The 24199-nt window shown below is 33.9% G+C and overlaps 2 protein-coding genes across 4 annotated transcripts in view; one reads left to right on the top strand and one right to left on the bottom strand.

Annotated features, from left to right (window-relative positions):
• The window catches only part of LOC111049984 (COMM domain-containing protein 4), a 123690-nt gene that overhangs the window by 86943 nt on the left and 12548 nt on the right, over positions 1–24199 (top strand). For both annotated transcript variants that reach the window (XM_039426331.1, XM_039426332.1), the window contains exons 4-5: positions 16625–16695; positions 22055–22126. In XM_039426331.1, the coding sequence (XP_039282265.1) occupies positions 16693–16695; positions 22055–22126 (75 nt within the window). In that variant the 5' untranslated portion in view covers positions 16625–16692. The remainder of the gene's footprint in view (positions 1–16624; positions 16696–22054; positions 22127–24199) is intronic.
• On the bottom strand, positions 6829–15303 carry LOC111049979. 2 transcript variants are annotated; one of them, XM_022336195.2, is made up of 3 exons: positions 15204–15303; positions 10738–11067; positions 6829–7550 (listed from the first exon to the last, which is right to left on the bottom strand). In XM_022336195.2, the coding sequence occupies exons 1-3, from the start codon at positions 15282–15284 to the stop codon at positions 7215–7217; spliced, it is 747 nt and encodes a 248-aa protein (XP_022191887.1). In that variant the 5' UTR covers positions 15285–15303; the 3' UTR covers positions 6829–7214. The 2 variants fall into 2 exon arrangements, with proteins under 2 accessions (XP_022191887.1, XP_039282264.1); XM_039426330.1 differs by lacking the exon at positions 10738–11067 and adding an exon at positions 8152–8481 and having other exon boundaries at positions 6832–7550; positions 15204–15294.

The following is a 24199-nucleotide window of genomic DNA, read 5'->3' as shown; positions in this document are numbered from 1 at the left end:
TGACAAAGGTACATCTAAATTGTCCAATTATCTTGGTTGGAACAAACTAGACTCTAGATATCATGGAAAAACTCTCAGACTACGTACCATAGTAGGCCTTCAAGTAGCTTACACAGTGTGAGAGATTTGAAGACAATTTTTGAACCACATAACCAGTCAAATAATGGGCTAAAAATGGATATATTCTTGAATTCTAAAACGTTAAAACTTTTCAACTTCATGTACTTGTTAGCCAATACTGAATAATAAATTTATTTGTTCATCTCGATCACCATGTAACAAGGACGTGAATGATTGAATTATTTTTCATTCAAACTGTGTATTGTGAGATGCGAATATATTATCACCAAACTTCCAGTCAAAATAAGTTTGTGCTAACAATGATACTGGAGGTTTACAACAGTAGCTACTGTAGTAATACTGTGCTAATTACTACATGATATTGGGAGCTCAATAATTATTCCTAATTTCTTATACTCGTAACACGTAGAGTAATATTATAGTAAATCCTTATTTTGTCCCGTCTTTAGAAATATTTGCTATATTTCCTTATGTATTGGCATAATGAGACATCAAATTCAAAAAAAATATATTTCTACTCCATTAATCAATCAAGTTGTATGACAATATAATGAACCTGCATTTTTATTTCTTTAAAGCCTTTCAAAATGTAGCATTGAACCTATTCAGCCTAGTCCTTCCCTTATCCATCCAAATTTCCAATCAATATAGAAACTGCATTTCAAATACAATACCTTGAATAATAAGTTTCACCAGACAAGTTTTCTATAAAACCCATCTAGGCCTAATTTTGTAGGCCAGTGAACACTTTACTCTGTTCATCCTTCATATTGTCCTTACTAACCTTTGTCCAGATTTCATAAAGTTTAATTACAGAATTTTGAATAACATACAGTATTAACATAATCATATCTCTGTGCTTGACAAAAGACGTTATCAATCACACAGCCTTTTTTCAATCCAGAATGTGAAAGAATGCTTGGGAAATTTTCATTCAACGATCTGTCACAAATCTATCTGTTATTCTTTTAGAAATGTTTGTCACATTCATATAAAGCATAAAACGTTTACAATTGTTTTTCATTGTGATCTCACTCAAATGAAAAACTCGTTGAAAAAACGACATGAAATTAAAATTGAGCTCGTCTTGTGACAACGTACGTCATCTAACGACATGGCACGCCTAGTGGCTGCAAATAATTATTACTTTCTGTATCATTTGACTGCTGTCCTGTTCACGCGATGTCCGAATTAATTTATTGAGTGTTAAGCCATTGCCCCCACCTTATCCGATATTCAAATGTATGCTCACTAGACATGGTCATTAATTCCATTGAAACTTCTTGTCATTTTATAGCTTGCTACTTTTTTCTGTTACTGAGGGGTTTTTTCAGCATTGGATCAAAAACACGTACTGTAGTTAGTAATAGCATAGAATAAAACAATCTTAAATTCCCTAACAATCTCTTGTATGAGTTTTCTATGCTAATGGTAATAGAGTGAACTTCTATCAATATGACATAATGGAATAATATTTATCCGTCACTACAAGACAAAAACTTACGTTATTCCCAACATGAGTTGAACTGATTTGTTTTTCTTCCGTTGATTTTCTCCTAGTGGTTTCACTTCTAAATACTTTCCTTACCTATGGAAGTAGTTACGGCAAGAAAAGTGAAAATTCTTTTTTAGTCAGCCTAATCCTGCTACCTGAACAATCTTAAGCTGCGTTTACATCAAAGTTATTAACAAAATGTTAATAACTTAATCCTAGTAGATTCTATCAGATTGAACGGAGCTTGACAAACACATATGATCATCATGTGTATGATAAGCTATGTTCAATCTAATATAATCTATAAGGATCAAGTTATTAGCAAAATGTTTATCTCTCCGTTCTTATAGATTCTATTAGATTGAACATAACTTATCATACACATGATGAACATATGTGTTTGTCAAAATCCGTTCAATAAACATTTAAACATTTCAACATACAAACATTTTAACATTAAGAGATATGCCAAACCGTCGACTTGAATCTTAGACCTCACTTCGTTCGGTCAATTATCACAACATTATCTTCCCGTTCTACGTTAGCCGCTCGGCTTACAATTTCGAAAACATAGGTGGGAAAATGGATTAATATATAATTATTATTAGCCCCCCTATTAAAATTTCTGGTCAGAAAGCATCCCTAATATTCAACATATTCCCAAAGTTTCATGCCGTTCTGTCAAGTAGTTTTCGAGTCTATAGGGACCAAACAAACTAACACACAAAGAGACATTCATTTTTATATATAGAGATAAGAACGAAAAAAAGCATTTTGTTAATAACTTTGGTGTAAACGTTGCTGAGAATAAGTATGTCATTGAAAATAAGAAGAGATAATTAGACATGAAGTAGGTGTTGAAATATTTTAATTTATTCCCATAATCATGTTGAATCAATAATTCTTCCAAAAATGTTCTATATCAAATGCATTCTAGCCAGAAATCGGTTAGTGGACTGCACCAGCTCGCAGAATTTGAAATGGCTGAGCATCCTCAGATGAAGCTCATTGTAAATGGTGACTGACACATTGCATGCGGGTATGGGAGACCTCGGAATCTCTGGTAGCTTGCACAGACTGGCAATGCTCTCCTCACTTCTTGTGAAGGCGGCAGACATCACTCCAGCTTAGTAGACTAAAAATTTTGATGAAACTCGAACCAGCACTTCAAATTTTGAATTCAATTTTGGTGCTACAAACGCTCAATTTTGCCCAAAACACGAACACATTTCATCACTCCATGTCAAGGAGAAAAGAAAATAATAAAACGTTTAAAATTTAGAAATGAACTTGATCCACAGCATAACAAACTACATTTAGCACCAACTGAGTTGTTTATTAATCAATCATCTGATCAATAAATCAAGAATCTTTGACCTGATGCAGACCCAACCACGGATACACGTATTCTAGTATCAGTGGACCCAACGAACTGCAAAACGTCAATACCTATTTAATCATGTCAATCCTACCACAGATAACTGAAAAAAATGTGTTTGATTACAATATTATGTTCTTATCTATGAGTTACCAACTATTATATTCGATTACAGTGTTATGGATGTTCTCATCTATGAGTCTCCAACTATGATTATTTGAGAATTCCAAGAAACTTGATAGTTATAAACTGGAGAGGACAATAATTCAACTTTAGATTAATCACTTTTATTACTTGCATAGAACATGAAGTGAATCAATCAGCTAAGCCAGTTAGTTTTCCTTTTCGTGCATTAAATGATACACAATAATTTTGATGTGCTTATGATGCTTGATCCCTAAAGAACTCTTTCTATATGCCTTGCTTATGATACCTTGCTTATGATATATGGTGGGATGCGTTGGATAGCATTGTTCTGAGTAAACTTGAACCTCTTTGTTTTAAAGCTTGTTTCAATACCACTATGTAATATTATCCTATTTATCCAGTCAAATTTAGACTTTTGAAGAGATAACCGAGGAAAATGTCTAGTTACTGTTGAGATCTTGCTGTTGGGCCTCATCTTGACCAGCAGTTGTCAGTCAAGGGATCCTATTTCTAATGAACAGCACTATTATAATGGAGATGGAGCCCATTCAAGACCCTCCAATGTGATATTCACATCGTTAATAAGTTGAACAAACTCCACTTCATGACAAGCAAACAATGAAAATACTGTAGGCTGTAAACTCTGCTTTCCACCGTATTCATTGTTGTTGTGGCTAGTATCAGTTTCCTGAAAAGACAGGGAGCATGCTAACACACGAGTAACTAGATTCAAGTCCTTTGTACTGATTTTATTGATATTCTCCAAGGCTACTGTTTCTAATAAACTGTTGATGAGCCGAGTAATGCCTTTATATTGATTAAGCAAACCTCAATAGTAATGCAGGTAGTATAGCTACTTTGAATGTATTATCACGTTCAGATACACAACGATGAAATCAACCATTCCACATCTTCTATTCAAATGTTACATCTTATTTTCTCAACTCACCATTTTATTGTCTTTTTTCTTTATTATTATTTATTTTATTTGAAAATTTACATATTTGAGGGCACCAGGAACTGAATCCCATTATTGCCCTCATAACACACATTGAGCATACAATTTGAAAAAAACAATACATTAAAATGAAAATAAAATAACTTAACTAATATACTATTCAGTTTTAGAAGAAAACAAAATACAAAAAAATAGAAAACCTTGCAAATATGAAACTTATAGTATAGCAGATAAAAGAAGAAGAACTAAGTATGTAACTAATACTGAAGAATTCAAGAAGAAAAGAAAAAAAGAAACAAAGAAAAAAGAATTCAGGCCTTCTCTTGAATATAGATGAATAGAAATCTAAGTACCCTTTTTTAAATTATTCAGTCACAACATGTTTCGGCTATATCAAGTCATACTTTCAAGTCATAGATTTTCATTTTCATTCACAGCATTTTCTGCTATTTTTGTTTCACTCTCATATTATCTCATAAACTAGAAACAATACCCTAATATTACAGTGCCAGTTCTTTTCTTTATCCTATTATATTAAGCAAGCAATTTCTGTTCAACTGTTTATATTTTTATATCTGGTTATTTATGTTCAACGGATCTCGAAAACAGCTCTAACGATTTTCACGAAATTTGGAACATAGTAGGTTCATGATATAAAAATTCGATTGCACTAGGTCTCATCCTTGGGAAAACTCGCTGAACGACATCAAAAGGATAATTTATCCTTGGCTGAAACAGCTGAGACTTTCGTCGTCTGTGGATAGTAAAAAGTGAGCGAGTGATTCTGTGGAAAATCAAAATATCGCATCCCCGAAATTCATTAGCTGAGGTATAGCCAGCTGTAAAATATAAACACGATTATTTTAGAGATTTGTGTTCTGTTTATCAATAAATAAAAATAACGGGCGAAGCTCGGTGCCCCGATATTACTATTTGATCAGACTCGCTGAATTATTTACAATAATTCCACACAATACAATTAAAACAGTTTCCTCATCAAATTCATAACTATTATAGGCTACTAATCAATGAAAGATATTTTATAAACTGAAATTGAAAGTCAAGTTATCATGTATTTTGGGGAAGCTTTTCTCTGAAGTTTTCATCCCATTTATCAATTACGTTGAAGCTGACATGTCACATCTTTGACATGACACTCGTACAGCTTATCTTGTTCATCAATGAGCATTCCGAATGCAGAACCACGAAATCATTTCCATCCTCTCATAATGGGGAAGGAAATTTTGTGATGCTCACTTCCATTCAAATCACATTAATCACAATGATTCATTTTGGAATATAATGAAATTCGCTTCCTTTCTCCAGATATTCAATGAGGAAGAGATCATCATCTGTTGACATGCAGTAAGGCTGGGCGTACACCGGTTAGTCAAGACAAGACTAGTCACATTTAGTCACAATACTTCACATTGCTGCTTGTGATGCAACACACACTGATTAGTCATTGCAATCATGCATGTCTCCATAAGCAACTATGTGAAGTAGTGTGATTATATGTGACTAGTCTTGTCTTGACTAACCGGTGTGCGCCCAGCCTGATAGAAATGACCTGTGAACACTAAAATGATTGAAAAACACTGGTTCTGTTGTCATTTCCACATAATCATATAAAGTTGAATTGGCAACAGAACCAGTGTTTCTCAATATTATGGAGAAGGTCCACAATAGTGCGGTTTTGGGTAGTGTGCCTGTCGCATCCACACTGATGTACTACATTGTATCATCTTTTTTTCCAATAAATAGAAATTGAAATATCAATATATATTATTATCAATGTGAATGCATTTTCTCTCTTTAAATCTGCTCAGAAAACTGTATTATAATGCAACTGTTGAGCACTACTTCTACTAGTGGTTAGCTGAGTACCGAGAATCATTAAATAAATACAGTTTCCTGCTTTCCTACTCTCATAAACTACACACAATAAACGTTTCCCCATAGCAAAACACAGTAGACCGCCCGCACACTAGCATCCTTAATCCCAGATTGCTCAGCTTTATTAATATAGAGATGTTGATAACGTCGAATTTTGCCCGAAATAATAAGTTCTCAGTTGATATTCTGTGAGAGGGAGGTCACAGTGCTGCTATTGTTGCCTGCTTTCCAAGCTCAGTCCTCTATTAAAGGAAGCAGCATCCTCTTATCCGGCGCAAGCCAACAGCTTAACTGCCTGCTAAACAATGCTGTATCAACTTATATTACCTTCTTCTTGCCCTTAACAATGAATTTCAAATGGATGAATCATCCAAATGTTTCCTCGGAAATTTTTACAAATTGAGCAGAATTATTCAAGGAAATATCATTTCTGTGTAAAAAGGTTTTTCGAAAATTATGTCAATGTGATTTTCTTTTGACTAAACTCATGTTTTGTATAAGGGAACTCTTCTCATCACAAATTGGAGTTTCAAAAAGGTGAATGGTTATTGTACTAGATGTTGCTATAATTATATTAATTGCTTAATATTCAATTTCATATTTTATCTCCAGTAACTTTCGTCCGTGCAAACCTTACGTTATAGCTAGGGGCTTTATGACCAATGTTATTTATTTTTCTCCGGAAAAACGCTTTGTGTTGCTTGGCCCTAAATCAAACATTCACCTTTCTCAATCATTCCTCTATTGTTTCAAATCAAATCAAATACTCTATTGTTTGAAAGCGATTTTCATGAATTGCCCAAGGAAAACTTTAGGAGAATCGAATGTGGTGTGTTGAAAAAATCCTTGAGGAAAGTTGTAAAGAAAAGATACTACGAAATTATTTGCTTTTATTTACATAAGATGCACCACGAAATTTTACAGAGATTTTACAATATTTCCAATTAACACGTCAAATGACAGCAATCTATACTCTGAATAAAATAAATTGACACTTGGAGAAAATATCGTTGCCAAATTGTGCGAAATTTCAATCGGTTCATGCAAGCCTATGATTGTGACTGATTGTATTCAAATTGAGAGCTCTGCATCGACTGTGTTGTCGAATTGAATACATTCAGTCGTATGTGATTGCATGAACGGATTGAGATTTGCACAATTTGGCAACACGGATATTTTCTCCAAGTGTCAATTCATTTTATACAGACCATAGTCAATAAAATGTCACTAAATCATCAACATTCATTAGAAGGCGGAGGTTAGACGTGATGGTGTGGCTTGTCATTGAGGCGGGTGCGCGCGGCGGCGGCGCGTTTGCCGCGCGAGTCGGCGGCTCGTTTGCCGCGCGCTGGCCAGAACTGGTCGGAGCTGAGTCCGAGGGCACGCGCCGCGTTCTCGCCCTGTCGGGTGGCCAGGGGTGCTTTCTTGCCGCGCGACGCCCAGAAGTCGTTTGGTGCCGTGCCTAGGGTGTCCAATAGGCCACGCCGTCCCCGCGCCACCCAGAACGGATCGACTAGCGACGAGCCGCCGGCTGTTTCGTCGTCACGTCGGTCCATCATCACCCAGTAAGGCTCTTCGGCGAACAAGGCTCCATCCTATAACCAAAGATGATACAAGTGTTTAGATTCTATCAAAATGATAAGTGTAATAAATAAGTGTTCGATTCTATTTTTCTTTGCTATAACATTATAGTGTATACAAATTTGCACATTCTTCTTAATTCAAAAAATATTCAGTCTGACCAAACTTGTATTATATTTTAAATTCATCATAGCTTTATACAAGCAAAGAGACATTGTTTAGTGCATTGAACTCTAATGAACGCATTTTAAGTTAGAAGAGAGAAATTGCTCTGGGGGGCTGTACTCAATAGAACCAGGCCACGTTGATATTGAGTGAATGGGTATGTCCATTGAGTACGTCCTCATACAAAGTATGATAATCTCAAAGGGTATTGAGAGTATAAGTTTTATCAGGCTTAGACAAGAGGCTCTACTGCATTTAATATTCTTCATGATATATTAAGCATCCAAGAAAATACGTAGGGTAAGTGGCATTGACATTCTGTTGACTGAAATATTGTTCATGACATATTGAACGTCCGGGTATCAAGATGATACATTCTTCCAGGATAAATTAAAACCTCAATGTTTTGCTGTAGGCTATTGAGTATAGTTGATGAGATATTGTAGTAACCTGTCCAATGCCGTCACAGGGCAGACTGCGCCCCCTGTTGGCCCAGAAGGGTGGCTCCTCGTCTGAACCGACGCCCCGTTCCTGCAGCAAACTCTGCAGTTCGCCGAGACGCACACTGCGCCCGCGGTTGGCCCAGAACGGCGCCTCGTCCTCCTCGCCGAGACGCACGCTGCGGCCCCGGTTGGCCCAGAACGGAGCGTCGTCCTCTTCCGAGCCCAGGACGGCGCCCAGCGGCGAGCGTCGTCCCCGCGTTGGCCAGAAGTTCGGGTCCATCTTTTCGCCGAGCACCGCTCGCACGTCGCTCCTGCTCACTCTGTGACCGTTCTCTCCCTCAAATAGAAAAAATAATATTTTTAAAAATCAATGTTCTATTATCATTATTGAAAAACCATTAAGTTTCCCTTGAAAAATTCACTTCAAACAAAATAACTATATCATTAATAAAATAAAGAATTGAAATTATATGTATGTGATAAGAATTTCTCATTGAAATAACTATAGGCTAGTTTGAGCACAGAAAAAGGAAACACAGATCTATAGTTCTAATCAGTTTCTCAATCAGTCAAAGTCAAGAGATTATAATAATTACAGCCAATGATGACTAAGCTTTCATCCCTTGAACTTATTTCTATCATCATTATTTGTTTTGGATCAGAATGTAAGAATGGCTTGTGTCATATTTGTGGATGTTCAAAATTTTATCAGTTGAAGCTATATATGATGTGATGAGTCTAACATTACTATTTTATTGTTACACTAGCCGTCAGGCGCGCTTCGCTCGCCATATCCGTCTAGCCAGGGGGCTCCGCCAACTGGACCCCCGACTGGATCGTCCAAAAATGATATCAGCGGGCTCGCTACGCTCGCCTGCATTTTTCATTTGAGCATGCTTCATTCCATCAGAGAGTCAAATTACTGAGAAAACGCAGAAAAGCTGAGAAAAACGTTGGAAAAACGCTGATTTTGGGCGTATCTTTGGCGTTATTTCAAATTTCTTCTAACACAACGTTATTACACCCTAGCTTAGCTTCTGTAATTTAAGTAATTTAGCTTCAGAAATTTGAACAATTTCTGTTCATTTGTTCTGTAATTTAGCTTCAGAAATTTGAACAATTTCTGTTCATTTGTTCTCGATAAATCTGAGAAAAACGCTAATTTTGGGCGTATCTTTGACTTTATTGCAAATTCCTCCCAACTCAACATTATTACACCCTAGCTGAGCTTGTGTACTAAATTTGAACATTTTCTGTTCATTTGTTCTCGATAAAGCTGAGAAAAACGCTAAATAACGCAGTTTTTGGGCGTATCTTGGAAATTTTTCCAAATCCGTTCTTAGTGCGCCTCTAAAGGGCCATCTGAACATACCTACCAAATTGAACGTTTTTGTGTCCGGTAGATTTTTAGTTCTGCGAGTGAGTGAGTGAGTGAGTGAGTGAGTCAGTCAATCAGTCAGTGAGTGAGTGCCATTTCGCTTTTATATAATTACTAGCCGTCAGGCTCGCTTTGCTCGCCATATCCGTCTAGCCAGGGGGCTCCGCCCCCTGGACCCCCGACTGGATCGTCCGAGAATAAGATCAGCAGGCTCGCTCCGCTCGCCTGCATTTTTCATTTGAGCATTTTCATCATATGTTAGGACGATCCAGTCGGGGGTCCAGACTAAACGTCTGGCTAAACGGATATGGCGAGCGAAGCGAGCCTGACGGCTAGTAATATAATATTCCCAGGATTGAAGTAGCAGTGCCCAATAAATTTTTCCGCGATAAATGCATTTATATTTTCAACTTGGTGCCAACCTAACAATGTCAACTCAACTTGATGCCAACCTGACAAAATATTAATTTAGTCGCCAGTTAACAACTGTTTCGAAGAGGTACTCTATCTAGATTATAGTTCTATAGTAACATATGATATGGAAATTTCAATTCTTCTTAATTCAAAAAATATTCAGTCTGACCAAACTTGTATTATATTTTAAATTCAAAATAGCTTTATACAAGCAAAGAGACATTGTTCAGTTCATTGAACTCTAATAAACGCATTTTAAGTTAGAAGAGAGAAATTGCTCTGGGGGGCTGTTCTCAATAGAACTAGGCCACGTTGATATTGAGTGAATGGGTATGTCCATTGAGTACGTCCTCATACATAGTATGATAATCTCAAAGGGTATTGAGAGTATAACTTTTATCAGGCTTAGACAAGAGGTTCCACTGCATTTAATATTATTTATGAGATATTAAGCATCCAAGAAAATACTTAGGGTAAGTGGCATTGACAATCGGTTGACTGAAATTGTTCATGAGTCCATCAGCAATTTTATAAAATTCTTCTATCCAATTCATTTATAGAATAAATCTATGTAAATAGATTGTTCAGTTTAATTAACAACAAATGCAGACTACTTTAATAATCTATTTTTATAAATTTGCTGATGGATTCAGAGAAAATTTCAAAGATTATACGGTCCCCCAATTGTTCATGAGATATTGAACGTTCAAGGGTATTAAGAATACATTCTTCCAGCGTGAATTAAAACCTCAATTTTCCGCTGTAGGCTATTGAGTATAGTTGATGAGATATTGTATTAACCTGTCCAATGCCGTCACAAGGCAGACTGCGCCCCCTGTTGGCCCAGAAGGGCGGCTCCTCATCTGAACCGACGCCCCGTTCCTGCAGCAAACTCTGCAGTTCGCCGAGACGCACACTGCGCCCGCGGTTTGCCCAGAACGGCGCCTCGTCCTCCTCGCCGAGACGCACGCTGCGGCCCCGGTTGGCCCAGAACGGAGCGTCGTCCTCTTCCGAGCCCAGGGCGGCGCCCAGCGGCGAGCGTCGTCCCCGCGTCGGCCAGAAGTTCGGGTCCATCTTTTCGCCGAGCACCGCTCGCACGTCGCTCCTGCTCACTCTGTGACCGTTCTCTCCCTCAAATAGAAAAATTATATTTTTTAAAATCAATATACTATTACAGTATCATTATTGAAAAACCAACAAGTATCCCTTGAAAAATACACTTCAATCAAAATCTATATCATTGATAAAATAAAGAATTGAAATTAACATGTACGTGATAGGAATTTCTCATTGAAAATAACTAAAGGCTAGTTTGAGCCCAGAAAAAGGAAAAACAGATCTATAGTTCTATTCAGTTTCTCAATCAGTCAAAGTCAAGAGATTATAATAATAATTACAGTCAATGATGACTAAGCTCTCATCCCTTGAACTTATTTCTATCATCATTATTTGTTTTGGATCAGAATTTATTTAAGAATGGCTTGTGTCATATTTGTGGATGTTCAAAATTTTATCAGTTGAAGCTATATTGATGTGATGAGTTTAACATTACTATTTTATTGTTACACTAGCCGTCAGGCGCGCTTCGCTCGTTATTGCAAATTCCTTCTAACTCAACATTATTACACCCTAGCTGAGCTTCTGTACTAAATTTGAACATTTTCTGTTCATTTGTTCTCGATAAAGCTGAGAAAACGCTGAATAACGCAGTTTTTGGGCGTATCTTTGGAAATTTTTCCAAATCCGTTCTTAGTGCGCCTCTAAAGGGCCATCTGAACATACCTACCAAATTTGAACGTTTTTGTGTCCGGTAGATTTTTAGTTCTGCGAGCGAGTGAGTGAGTGAGTGAGTCAGTCAGTCAGTCAATCAGTCAGTGAGTGAGTGCCATTTCGCTTTTATATTTTATTTTTGATGTTCCAGCTGAGTTTTAGTGTTTACAAGTTTGTGTTTCTTCAATAGTTCCAAATTTTCTTAAATAACTCAATATTATTTGTTACAAGTGTTAATTGAGTAGAATATTTCTAATCAATTTATTAATTCAAGCCTTCTAAATTCAAAATTTATAGTTTTCTTGTTTATTTTGGATTAGAATTTTGTGAAAATTGTATGCGGTGCATCATAAAAATTGAAAACCGCACCAGAATCGGATGTGCATTTGAAACCGCGATGCGAGTCATTCCTATGTTGGTGAAGCTTTGTTCAAATTTTTGTTTCCGGCTGAATATTTCCAGAGTCAGGAATGTCTAGATGTTGAGTTCGGGGGCGTTAAACGCGAAACGTCTCTCTCATCTCCTTTGTGAACCCATCCATTTACTGATTAGCTTTTTGACGGTGGGGCAACTCTTCTCACCCTGGCGTCTTTGCGAGGGCGGGAAAGCGTAGCTTCACTTTTTGTCGATCGACACTTCAAGTATCTGATAGTAGATCAAGTGTAAACCATTTTTCTATTTCTGTGTACAGTAGCAAAGGTGATATTGTGGTTCAATAAATACTCGAATAGAACAATAGATATTCGAATAGAATACTGAGCTTTGAGTACTCTTGAGACTTTAACGAGAAATTTCCTATGATTCACATAGTTCTTGATGCTAATTGTAGCCTACACGTGAAATTCTAACCTTATCTTGAACTTTGTCACCTATAAATTTGGAAGACAAATAGCTCATGGCCTACCTTATTATTCTATCTACCAATGTTATTACATTAGTGTCATTTGCATTGTAAATTAATAAAAATAAAATTAAAATTAGAAATTGAAAACCGAAGTTGAAATAATATTAAAATTTTTCAAGTGCAATAATTGGGTCTCACTTGTGTCTTTACAAATATTTAATAACCAAAGAAAGAAAAGAAAAGAATCATGAAAATTATGAGATAAAAATTATTCATTCCAATGCTGTTGAACTGATAACAATGGATTGAACGAATTTTCAAATCAATAGGGCTCATTCTTTAAGACTATCAACTGTAATAATTAAGAACCGGGAAAATGGACAACCAGGAAAATATCCGAAGAAAATTTTTTGAACGCGACTACTAAAAGCTATTTATGTGGGGGAAAATCGAGCCAAGAAATCAAACCAATATTGCCAGTAAGGTGTTAGATGATCACTTCTATACTTGAGAACTATAATATTTCCGTTCTACTTGAGATGATCATCGCTATATTTGAGAACTATAATATTTCTGATCTACTGGAATGCACATTTCAAATTTTGCATCCATACATTTACCAAAGAAATATCATGGATGGAAATAAATTGGAAGTTGTTTACCCTGTTGTCAATATTTGCTGTAGCAGAAGTCTTTGGGGTGATTTACAGCAATTAATTGGGATTTTCGTTTAATAATAAATATCATGGACATTGTAACTTGATGTGACGTGGAGACGTGTAACTTTAATTGTCAAGTCATTCAAAATTATTAGAATGAACTACAAATAGAAAATTTCATACAAAGTGATCATTAATAAAATTAGTAGAATTGATGGTGATGTTGTGAAATCTCTCCATAATAAGAAAACAAAGATATTGTCAAATTTCACTATAATAGTGAAATTTTTTAGATATTTTTTAGTGAAATTTGACAATATCTTTGTTTTCTTATTAAAGTGATCATTCATTGAGATTATCATTTTGAATTTGTTGTCAAACTCTTGTCATCATCACAATTCAATCCAGGAATGAATAAATAATAGTTTACTTTTTAGAGAATGTTCTTATTGTACATTTTTCAAAAATGGTCTCTCATTTCCGTTCAACCAAAGAAAACCCAAGAAGGATATTTTTTGAATCTCCACTGAGTATTTATACCAATGTGAAAAGTGAATTTATTTGAATTCTTATTGGTCAAGAGTGCCTAAATGTATAATTTGAGCCGTAAATGGGCCTCATGACTGTCATACTTCAGACGGGACCGACAGTTTAACGTGCACATCCGATAATTCGGGAGCAAGGAGAAATTAACAACGTTCTTCTCAATGAACAATGTCCTTCCATATTTTGTGACGGGAGTGGCCTGGCTAAAAACTTTTGTTTATATTTGGGTTTGAACCCGGTACCTCCATGAGGCTACGCAAGCACTTAATCCACTAGACCACAGATCACTCCAAATTTTCCCTAATAATAAGAAAGCAATGATTTTTCTTCAATTATTGACCGAACAAAGTGAGGTCTAAGATTCAAGTCGACGGTTTGGCATTTCTCTTAATGTTTAAATGTTTTTATGTCACGCATTTACGGCGAACCGCGGTAATAGACTTTCATGAAATTTGACAGGTATATTCCTTTTTTAATTGCGCGTCGACGTATATACACGGTTTTTGGAAATTTTGCATTTCAAGGATAATATAAAAGGAAAAAGGAGCCTCCTTCATACGCCAATATAAGGAGTAAAAATCAGACTATACAATTATTCATCATAAATCAGCTGACAAGTGATTACACAGATGTGTGGAGAAGCCAGTCTATTGCTGTATTTCCATAAGGTCTATAGTTTCAATCAGGTACTTGTGGATGAGAATACTGCGTGAGTTCTACTGTTCACAGAACTACTAGTTTAACTATTTTCAATTGTTATCTCATCAAGACATTCAATAGCAGTAGGAAATGCACCAACTGTGTCTGTACCTGTACTGAGTTTATACCAAATTTCTCCTCTCTTTATTATTTTATGGCAAAATAAATGAATTTGAATTCTCCTTCAAGGGAAAGATAGGAAAACAATAATTTTTGCCTCAACCACAAGTACTGTGCTTTCACCAAATGTTGTCTAATTAAAGCATTGAAGGACAATAGGAAATGTCCAGAAGGTTAATGTACTGAGCTTATACAAAATATTTCCTATCTGATATGCATTCATGAGCCAGATAAGAGAGTTATGATTTCCTCCCAAAGTACAGTAGTTCTTCAAATGTTGTGTAATTAAGCATTGCAGGAAAATAGGAAATCCACCAAATGTGACTGTTCCTGACTTCCGGTACTGAGTTTATACAAAAGTTTGCCTATCTTATATGCATTCAAGGGAAATTTGATAATGATTTTTGCACCAAGTACTTCACTATTCCCAAAATTTGTCAAATTAAGGCTTTGAAGGACAATAGGAAATCCACTAAGTGCGTCTCTACCTGTACTTAGTTAATACAAATTTTATCCTACATGATATGAATTCAAGGGCCAGATATGAAAATTATTATTTTTGCACCAGGAATTGTACTTTTTTCCAAAATTATTTGTCCTTTATTTGCATAAAAGACAATAGGAAATACCTGAACTGCATTGGCAGCGACGAATAACGCGGCAACAGCGACAAACGTGCTGCAAATGTTGGCTGCACGACCGGCGTCCATCGCTGAGTGTGTGCCCTGCCATTGGTGGCCCCGAGTTATATAATGGCCGCACCGCTTCCCACTCTGACGCCGGTCGAGCGTCCAGATTAGCTCAGGGACTCACTCCCAAACGACAGCCGGCAACCATAACTCGATTAGCCTCTCACCTTATACCCTTTCTTTCTCGCTTTAGGGCTGATTTTCAATCTCGGCTCCTTTTCCACGGGCCGCAGCACATTTTCCTGATTAACTTCTTGGCCGTCCGTTCGGGTCAACGAAATCTCTACCTTCTAAGTGAAAAAATAGAAAACGTTGTGGGCGGCATCCTGCTTTTCCGTTATTAGTTGACCAATTGCGTCGTTTGTAGGCTAATTGATTTGAAGGGATTATTCTATATCAATAAATGTTGAAACTTCCTGTCAATATTCCTGCGCTACTTTGGACAATTTAATAAACTAAATCCAGGAAGAGAAGAATTTTTGTGCATGTTCCTGTCTTTTCATTCCAATATTGTGATGATTCAACCTGATAAATGAATAAATACATATCCATTCTAAACTAATATTGTCAATATCTTCATTCAGGACGGCGCATATGATTTATGACAAGAGATGAGAATATTTGAATGTTGATTCTCTAGAGAAACTAGAAAGGAGGAAGAGCATAAGAAGAAGAAGAAGAAGAAGAAGAGGGAAGGAATAGAAGTAAAAGTAGAATAGAAGAGGGTAAAAGTACTAGTAAAAGAGTATAAGGCACTGGAAAGAGATACTATTCGAGTAGGGTCCACACAACTCCAGACTGAATAGAAGAAATGTTTATTGATTTAAACTCATTAGATTAGAATGAGCTTTATATGAAATAGAACCAATAAATCAGTATAATCCTGAGATTACTCTCTACTAGAGTCATCATTTGGTTCAATATCCTTCTTCATGTCCCTTCTCCAATGAAAGTATCTCTTGGATTATTGGTGATATACTAAAGTTTTGCTTGTTGTTGATTTTTAATAATTTAATACTTTTAATAGTTGTTTTTAAGTTGATTTTTTCCAGTTTTTCTTTTATTTTGAGTGTAGTTTGTTTCCTGTATCCATATTATTTTAAAATCAAGTGATGTACTTGTTGAGCGTGTTATAATATAGACCATTGGTTTTGGTATGCCCATGAAGTGTAACTTTTGACTATGTTCACTTTATAGATAATGTGAAATTTTATTTACATAGAATCAGAATCGGAATACAATTGAGTGGAGGTAATAGCAAAAGAAGAGAATCTCCCACACGAACCAAAGCACATTTATAAAAAGAAAATTGATTTACCCTTTTCACGGAAAAATAATTATGTTTTCAATTTGATTTGCAGGTGCTCAGTTCTCAGTGCTGATTTGAGTGACTCGCATTCACAAAAAGGAAGGCTCACTCAGTTGAAACATGGTATGATTTTGTCTCTTATCTCAATTAGAGCTAAATGTTTCCAAAACCAACGCTTTATTCAAACTCATCAAGTAATTTTGAACGTTGCTAACATAAATTTTCCACAGTTACTTCCTAGAATTGTCATGAATAAATATGTGATAATAAATTAGCCATTATGAATTTTACCTATGGTTTTTCAACTTAACAGATAAAAGAGGATCTAGTAAGAGTGTTAACTCATGAAACTTGCTCTGGGGATTTAGAGTAACTAAATGCTATTCGAAATTGTGTACAGATTTTCAGTCGAAATAACTGATAATATTTCAAAATTAATAAAAACAATATAAAAACTTGTAGTACCCTTTATTATTAAAAACTTTAAAATATTTCAGCGACTAGTTTCGACCATAACTTAGGTAATTTTCAACAACTCGTGACCTAAGTCATTTTCAAGTCATTTTTCAACTTGAAAATGACCTAAGTTATGGTCGAAACTAGTCGTTAAAATATTTTCAAGTTTTCAATAATAAAGGGTACTACAAGCTTTTATATTGTTTTATCAATTCGTACAAAAGTAGCCCATATAAGTAAAGGGTTTTTATTTCAAAATTGTTTGGATTCAGATTAGTCAGTATTATATCAGTTCAATGAATATTATCACAAAAATATCTTCTTCTTTGGATCTATAAACATTTACGAGTATCACTAACCTACATAATTTACATACTCATATTACAGCCATTCTATCATGCAATGCACATTCAAAATTTTCATTGATAAGTTTCTCAATAATTTAGGTACGGCCTCTAGGACACTCTTCTTGAAAACCATTAAACCTATAGATTTAATAAGCCACTTATTAAATACAGTGTACCATTAAACCTATAGATTTAATAAGCCACTTATTAAATACAGTGTACCATTAAACCTATATATTTAATAAGCCACTTATCAAATACAGTGTACCATTAAACCTATAGATTTAATAAGCCACTTATTAAATACAGTGTACCATTAAACCTATAGATTTATTAAGCCACTTATTAATTACAGTGTACCATTGAACCTATAAATTTAGTAAGCCACCTATTAAATACGGTGTACCATTGAACCTATATATTTAGCAGTCTATTAGATTTGATAAGTGTCCTAGAAACCAGTAATTAGTGGTCTAGAAATGTCTCATTAGAAAAATGTATCTTTAATTAATATTTGAGTACCACAATAATTACTGTCTTTCTCTTAATGTAAATCTAAAATGTATGTTTTTAGATGAATGATCATTTGCTCATCACATTCATCACTCAAGATGCTTGATCATAAAATCACATCCGGTATGAAACAATCTTCCGCATTCCGCATCGTGCTACTTCTCTTGAATACAGTAACGTATACTGCTGTACAGTGGCCGTACACGGTCACTTCGTACTTATGCATGAGGCGCTATCATCAGTTGTTGTTATCAGTGTGATGCGGCTTACATTCTGCCAACTTTGTTGAATTGGCTCCGGGCATCTTTGCGTCGTGTGAATGCTTGTAATTCGATAGTATTGTTCTACTCTGTTAACTTCACCTGTTAAGTGATTAAAGTTGGCGTTCAGTCTCAATTACCTAATAGCGCGTATGAAACTGTGCGTGGGAGTGGGTCAACTCAAAAGGGAGGAGGACATCAGCTCTCTCACCTGCCACTCATAATTCATGAATCCCATTTCAGGCTACACACAGATGTATTATTGAGCTATTGTTCTGTTCATGGATTTGGAAGCTAGTAAGCCTAGCTGAAATCCAGTCGCAGAGTAACTGTAGGCTATAGTTAGTTGTTGGAAGTTGAAAGAGTAAGGGCCGTTTGCACAGTCAGTAAGTAAGTTTAAACTGAATTTAATCAGCTGTTGGATTAAACTCAAAATAAAACACATTATAACTGATATTATAAATTACAGACCAATTTCTATCTTAAATATTGCTTTTCAAAAATATTCGAAAAAAATTTACATACAATTATTGACCGAGCGAAGTGAGGTCTAAGATTCAAGTCGACGGTTTGGCATTTTGCTTAATGCTTAAATGTTTAAATGTTCAAATGTTCAAATGTTTAAATGTTTAATTTTTTAAATGTTTAAATGTTTAAATGTTTAAATGTATAAATGTTTAAATGTTTAAATGTTTAAATGTTTAAATGTTTAAATGTTTAAATGTTTAAATGTTTAAATGTTTAAATCTTTAAATCTTTAAATCTTAAATCTTTAAATCTTTAAATCTTTAAATCTTTAATCTTTAAATCTTTAAATCTTTAAATCTTTAAATCTTAAATCTTTAAATCTTTAAATCTTAAATCTTTAAATGTTTAAATGTTTAAATGTTTAAATGTTTAAATGTTTAAATGTTTAAATGTTTAAATGTTTAATGTTTAAATGTTTAAATGTTTAAATGTTTAAATGTTTAAATGTTTAAATGTTTAAATGTTTAAATGTTAAATGTTTAAATGTTTAAATGTTTAAATGTTTAAATGTTTAAATGTTTAAATGTTTAAATGTTTAAATGTTAAATGTTTAAATGTTTAAATGTTTGAATGTTTGAATGTTTAAATGTTTGAATGTTTAAATGTATATATGTTGCGCATTTACGGCGAAACGCGATAATAGATTTTCATGAAATTTGACAGGTATGTTCCTTTTTTAATTGCGCGTCGACGTATATACAAGGTTTTTTGGAAATTTTGCATTTCAAGGATAATATAAAAGGAAAAAGGAGTCTCCTTCGTACGCCAATATTAGAGTAAAAATCAGACTATAGAATATTATTCATCATGAATCAGCTGACAAGTGATTACACAGATGTGTGGAGAAGCCAGTCTATTGCTGTATTTCCATAAGGTCTATAGTTTCAATCGATACTTGTGGATGAGAATACTGCGTGAGGTCTACTGTTCACAGAACTACTAGTATTTAGGCAGGTCAAGAGTACCATCTCGGATGAGCAACGTGGAATCTTGCCAGGTCGCACAAAGGTGACCGACCTAATGACTTTCAATAATGAAATATCACAGGTTTTGGATAGAGGAGGCCGTGTTGATGTAATCCATACCGACTTATCCAAGGCTTTTGATACTATTAGTCATAAGCTATTGTTGAGAAAGATTAAGCTGATGGGGTTCAGTAATAATTTAGTGAGCCTTCTGCAGAGTTATTTGCAATCAAGAATGCAAAATGTTAAAATTAAACATTTTAAATCTAGATTGTTCGAGTGTGCATCATAGTCCAGTCAATATAGACATGGAAAAGGGGGTGTGCTTGCAATTTATATTGTAGTTCTTATTTTTTAATATATTATTTGGGTACATAAGAGAAGTCCAGAACCAATTTCTTCATTCAACATTTCCTTGTGCTAGATACAGAGTGGTCTAAAAACCTCGGGGAAACCCGTTGTCTCCATTGTGAATAAATAAATAACAAACTATTCTTGATACGGATTTAATCCAGTTTAAAATGAAATTTAGATAAAACTGTCACTGTGCAAACGGCCCTAAGTAGGTGAGTTGTGGCAGAGAGAAATAATCTACGTATCTCAACCTTAATTATCTTATCCTAAATTACCTTATCTTCATCTTTAACTGTATCTTTACTCGATGAATGCGGTGAGCAAATGTCTGATTGACTCAGTAGTCGATCGTGGAAGCAGTTTACGTTATTGTTCTTGAAATAAAATTGAAGTAGATGTTATTAAAATTACAATACAAAGATGTTACATTCAATACAAATATATCAAAGACAATCGCAATTAAAGTCATTGCTGATGATAATTTAAAATATGTTTATGATATGGTTTTCAAGTACAATATTTTATTTATTTATTTCATTCCACAATCACAATATCAAATTAATGATTGATTGTTTGCTTGAGTACTTTATTTATGTAGATTACAATATAAACTGGCTTATACACTTATACAATAGCTTACAATACAGCAAAGTTTCAGATGAATTTACATAACATAAACTAAGAAAATAATTATTGAACTGTACAATGATATGAAAAAAATCATTTTGGAATAACCATACAAGATAATATTGTAATGCATCTACATAAATTGGCGGAGCTTTGGAGATGTCAATGTCCATTCTTTGGAAAGAATATTAAAAATATCCTTCCTAGTAACTCTTTACCAAGATTGACTATTTTGATTGGGAGAGAATCAAAAGGATAAACCCAAAACTGTTTCTCTCCCTAATTTTGATTAAAATAGTCAAAATGTATTTATGAAAACACTTTTATAAAGATTACAAATATTTAAAGTTTAATTTACATATTATGGAAGATTCTCAATTTTACACAACATGTTTAGAACTTAAAATGAAAATAATGTTAAAAAGGTTAAGCTACTTTGAATCTTTATTTTTAATTGCATTACCTTTAATCCTAAACAAGGAAGTATACAAACGTGTAGTATGGTTGAGATTATCTACTTTTAATGATTGCTTTACATGTTTCAATGAGAATTAACCATGAAATATCTTGTGAAATTTGGTGTAAAAATCGATTATGTGCTGCAAATTACTACTGAAAGATCATAGAAGAATGTTGAACAATGTTCAACATTTACAACAAGAATCATGAAGTTGAGGGAATGCATAGTATCAATCCAAATCAACTTCAAAAGAATCAATCAATCAATCAATCATATTTTATTCAAAAAATGTACAGATACATTGAATAACGTCATACATAATAAAATAACAAAACACACAAAACAGTCAATAACAAATTCATCACAATCAAATATGTAAAAATTCTTCAAATGAATATAAGGACAATCCTATCAGATATTTCTTCAGCTTGGCTCTAAAGATTGTCAACTCCTCTATGGATTTTAAATTTCGGGGCAGCATGTTAAAATATTTCTCTCCCATGAAAGCCGTCTTCATTTTGAAAAATTCTAAATTATGTCTCTGTACTATTCTTCCGGATCTAGTATTATATCTATGTGAAATACTACTTCTCTTTTCTAAATCAGTGAATTTTTTAAAGTACATTATTACATCAAAAACATATTGCCCATAGACTGTCAATATGCCTAGCTGAAAAAAAAATTTGTTTCACCGAGTCCCTCCTTTTTATGTTCATGATGGCGAACAATCTGAGAATCGAAAAATCTATTAAGTTTATTGAATTAATTCATGAAAAATGAGTTTTTATAGAATTGACACCGTTTAAGATCACTCCAACTCGACTGATCAACAGAAAATATCTCATAATACTGATGGATATAAGCAATATTTTTATTCTAAAATTTATTATTAATATCCAAATGCGTTGATTATTTTGCTCAGATGATCATTGTTATGTTTTCCTCATACTGTTGATTGGTTTCTGTTTGCAGAGATTCAAGTTCTGTGGAGAAGGCGATTGTCCTGACTGGGTCTTGTTGCAGATCAATGCCTTATCCCGTATGGTAAGAAATCAATAAATTGATGAAACCTAAACAAAAATTTATTAACTTATATGTTTGTGTATTTCAAATATCTTGAGAAGTGCATCAACAACTGTATTTGGTAGTCTCTATACAAAAGTTAGTTTTGTTATGGGCTCTTGGGATTGAAAAAATGTGAATACTATTCACATAGTAGAATTTAATACTATTAACAGAATTAACCATGAAATATCTTGTGAAATTAAAAAAAAATTATTATTCACATTTTTTAAATTTTATTAAATTAATTTTTTTTAAATGTGAATAAAAAATTTGGTGTAAAAATCGGGTTTGTGCTGCAAATTACTACTGAAAGATCATAGAAAATTGTTAAACAATATTTTACATTGACAAAAAGTATCGTGAAGTTAAGGAAATGCATAGTATCAATCCAAATCAACTTCAAAAGAATCGAAAAATCTATAAATTATTTTTTATCTATGCAATTTATTTTTTTTAATTTTTTTTCACATTTTTAAATTTTTTTATTTACATTTTTTTTAATGTGAATACTATTCACATAGTTGAATTTAATACTTTTAACAGAAATCGCTATTTTTCATTGTGAATACAACACTGTTTATGTAGTGTTCTACTGGAAAAGTTCTATGAAAAATAAAAATTTCTAATAGAGTGTGAAAGACAATGTATTTCTTAATTCATTGCTCATATTCAATCTATGTAGGCTACTGTTGAGTATTGCAAATCAAATATGAAAAAAATAATTCAAATATGGCACTGAATAAAATTCTAGATTTATTCAGATTTATTATTTGTATCATCAATAAGCCCAAATTCATTTTCACGAGATGTAATTGAATAATTTATTGAGAAGAATCAATTGAATTTGAAATATATTGAACTCCGTCAATAACATGAGCTACCGTAATTTATTTATTTATTTACAATGCAAATGACACTAATGTAATAACATTGGCAGATAAAATAATAAGGTAGTCCTTGTGCTATTTTTCTTTCTAATTTATAGGTGACAAAGTCCAAGATAAGGTTAGAATTTCACGTGTACAATTTTTATAACAATTGTTATTCACTTTTTGTGTATTTGAGAAGTTGATATTGTGGTAATTATTCATATTGGATGAAAAAGACTAAGAAATTGTCAAAAAATCACAGATTTATTGATACTTAGAAAGACCGGTTTCGGTTATTACACCATTGTCAATCTCTGATAAACTAAAACTGTCTCTGATAAATTTAGTTTATCAGAGATTGACAATGGTGTAATAACCGGAACCGGTCTTTCTAAGTATCAATAAATCTGTGGTTTTTTGACAATTTCTTAGTCTTTTTCATTCAAAATTATTATTCACGTGAAAGAAAGCTTGAGAAAGTCATGAAAGAAAGGCATTGAAAATTTTTAATAGTAAGAAAGCTTGCATTACAAATGATTATCACTTAAAACAGATCTTGGACTGATATAAAATAAAACTAAAAGAAAAGTAGGGTCATTTGGAGTATATATTAAAAAATAATCGAATATGCTGTTAAATACCTGGATGGATTGATTCTGAATGTTTAGATTTTTACCCTACATTTTGAAGAATTTTCGATTGGATGCCAGAATTTTATTCAAAGCCATGCTCCCTCATGAAATGCAGGTCATGTGAGGTGGTATTTTTTCCGACGGTTTTTCTGAGTTTGTCGATATGAAACCTGGATGTGGTTGGAATCGGCTGATATCATACCGAAATGAAAAATATGTCGATCGTCAGGAGTATTATTATTCCATTCCCTGTAAATACGACCTCAAATGTTACGTTGATTATCATAATGCATGTTTCTCTCTTTATTAACGCTCATCCCTTGCTACTCATCATGGAAAAAATAATAAATTTACTATTAATGCTATCCAAAATAATGATGGAGAGAGAAATCATATTGAATTTCAAATATCTATTTACTATAGTGAGGTCCACGTTATAATGACAGTATTTGATCAACTTTGGTTTTGCTATCCTTGTCTATCATTAGACAAAGCCGGTGGTGCTATCCTTTTCTAGGTCCACAACGATGCCAATTATGTTTTTCACAGTG

This window comes from Nilaparvata lugens, chromosome 4 (genome assembly GCF_014356525.2).
Source record: "Nilaparvata lugens isolate BPH chromosome 4, ASM1435652v1, whole genome shotgun sequence".
NCBI lineage: Eukaryota > Metazoa > Arthropoda > Insecta > Hemiptera > Delphacidae > Nilaparvata > Nilaparvata lugens.
The sequence above is the reverse complement of the archived record's forward strand: the minus strand, read 5'-3'. Positions and strand labels throughout refer to the sequence as shown.

Bases quoted from the DNA above. Each gene is read 5' to 3' on its own strand.
- LOC111049979 (XM_022336195.2), bottom strand. From the start codon at position 15,284: ATGGACGCCGGTCGTGCAGCCAACATTTGCAGCACGTTTGTCGCTGTT. The intron at 11,068-15,203 runs GTATTTCCTATT...TTTCTATTTGAG, and splicing joins TCGCTGCCAATGCAGTTCAG to GGAGAGAACGGTCACAGAGT. The intron at 7,551-10,737 runs GTTAATACAATA...CTTTGGTTATAG, and splicing joins CTTGTGACGGCATTGGACAG to GATGGAGCCTTGTTCGCCGA.